Below are 406 nucleotides of genomic sequence, written 5' to 3'. Positions count from 1 at the left end.
TATATATATATATATATATATATATATATATATATATATATATATATATATATATATATATATATAATTTGTTGGATGACCTTAATAATTTGATTGTAATAACCCTTAGCTTGTCCAACAGTAGGACATGTAGAAATTTGAACCGTATGAATTGTATTTAGAACAGTAGTGTATCGCAGGCGCTACCGCGAGGGCTCCTTCACATCGAAACCCCCGCGGCCCGACGACAAGGAGCGCCGCCGGTACAACACCACCGAGCGCGACCGCTACGATGACGACAGCGGCAGCAGGCGGCGCGCCGACCGCCACCGTGACCGCGCGGACCGCAGCGACCGCGCGGACCGCAGCGACCGCGCGGACCGCACCGACCGCGCGGACCGCACCGACCGCCGCTACCGGGACATCG

General features: G+C 51.7%; 1 protein-coding gene across 1 annotated transcript in view; it reads left to right on the top strand.

Moving 5' to 3' along the window:
* Window positions 1-406, top strand: part of LOC106116940 (zinc finger CCCH domain-containing protein 13-like) — a 9,044-nt gene that overhangs the window by 3,719 nt on the left and 4,919 nt on the right. The window contains exon 3 of the mRNA XM_013310999.1: window positions 180-379. Within this exon, the coding sequence (XP_013166453.1) occupies window positions 180-379 (200 nt within the window). The remainder of the gene's footprint in view (window positions 1-179; window positions 380-406) is intronic.

The sequence above is a fragment of the Papilio xuthus genome, unplaced genomic scaffold (genome assembly GCF_000836235.2).
Source record: "Papilio xuthus unplaced genomic scaffold, Pxut_1.1 DF827680.1, whole genome shotgun sequence".
NCBI classification, from domain to species: domain Eukaryota; kingdom Metazoa; phylum Arthropoda; class Insecta; order Lepidoptera; family Papilionidae; genus Papilio; species Papilio xuthus.
This window is presented reverse-complemented; position numbering and strand designations above follow the sequence as displayed.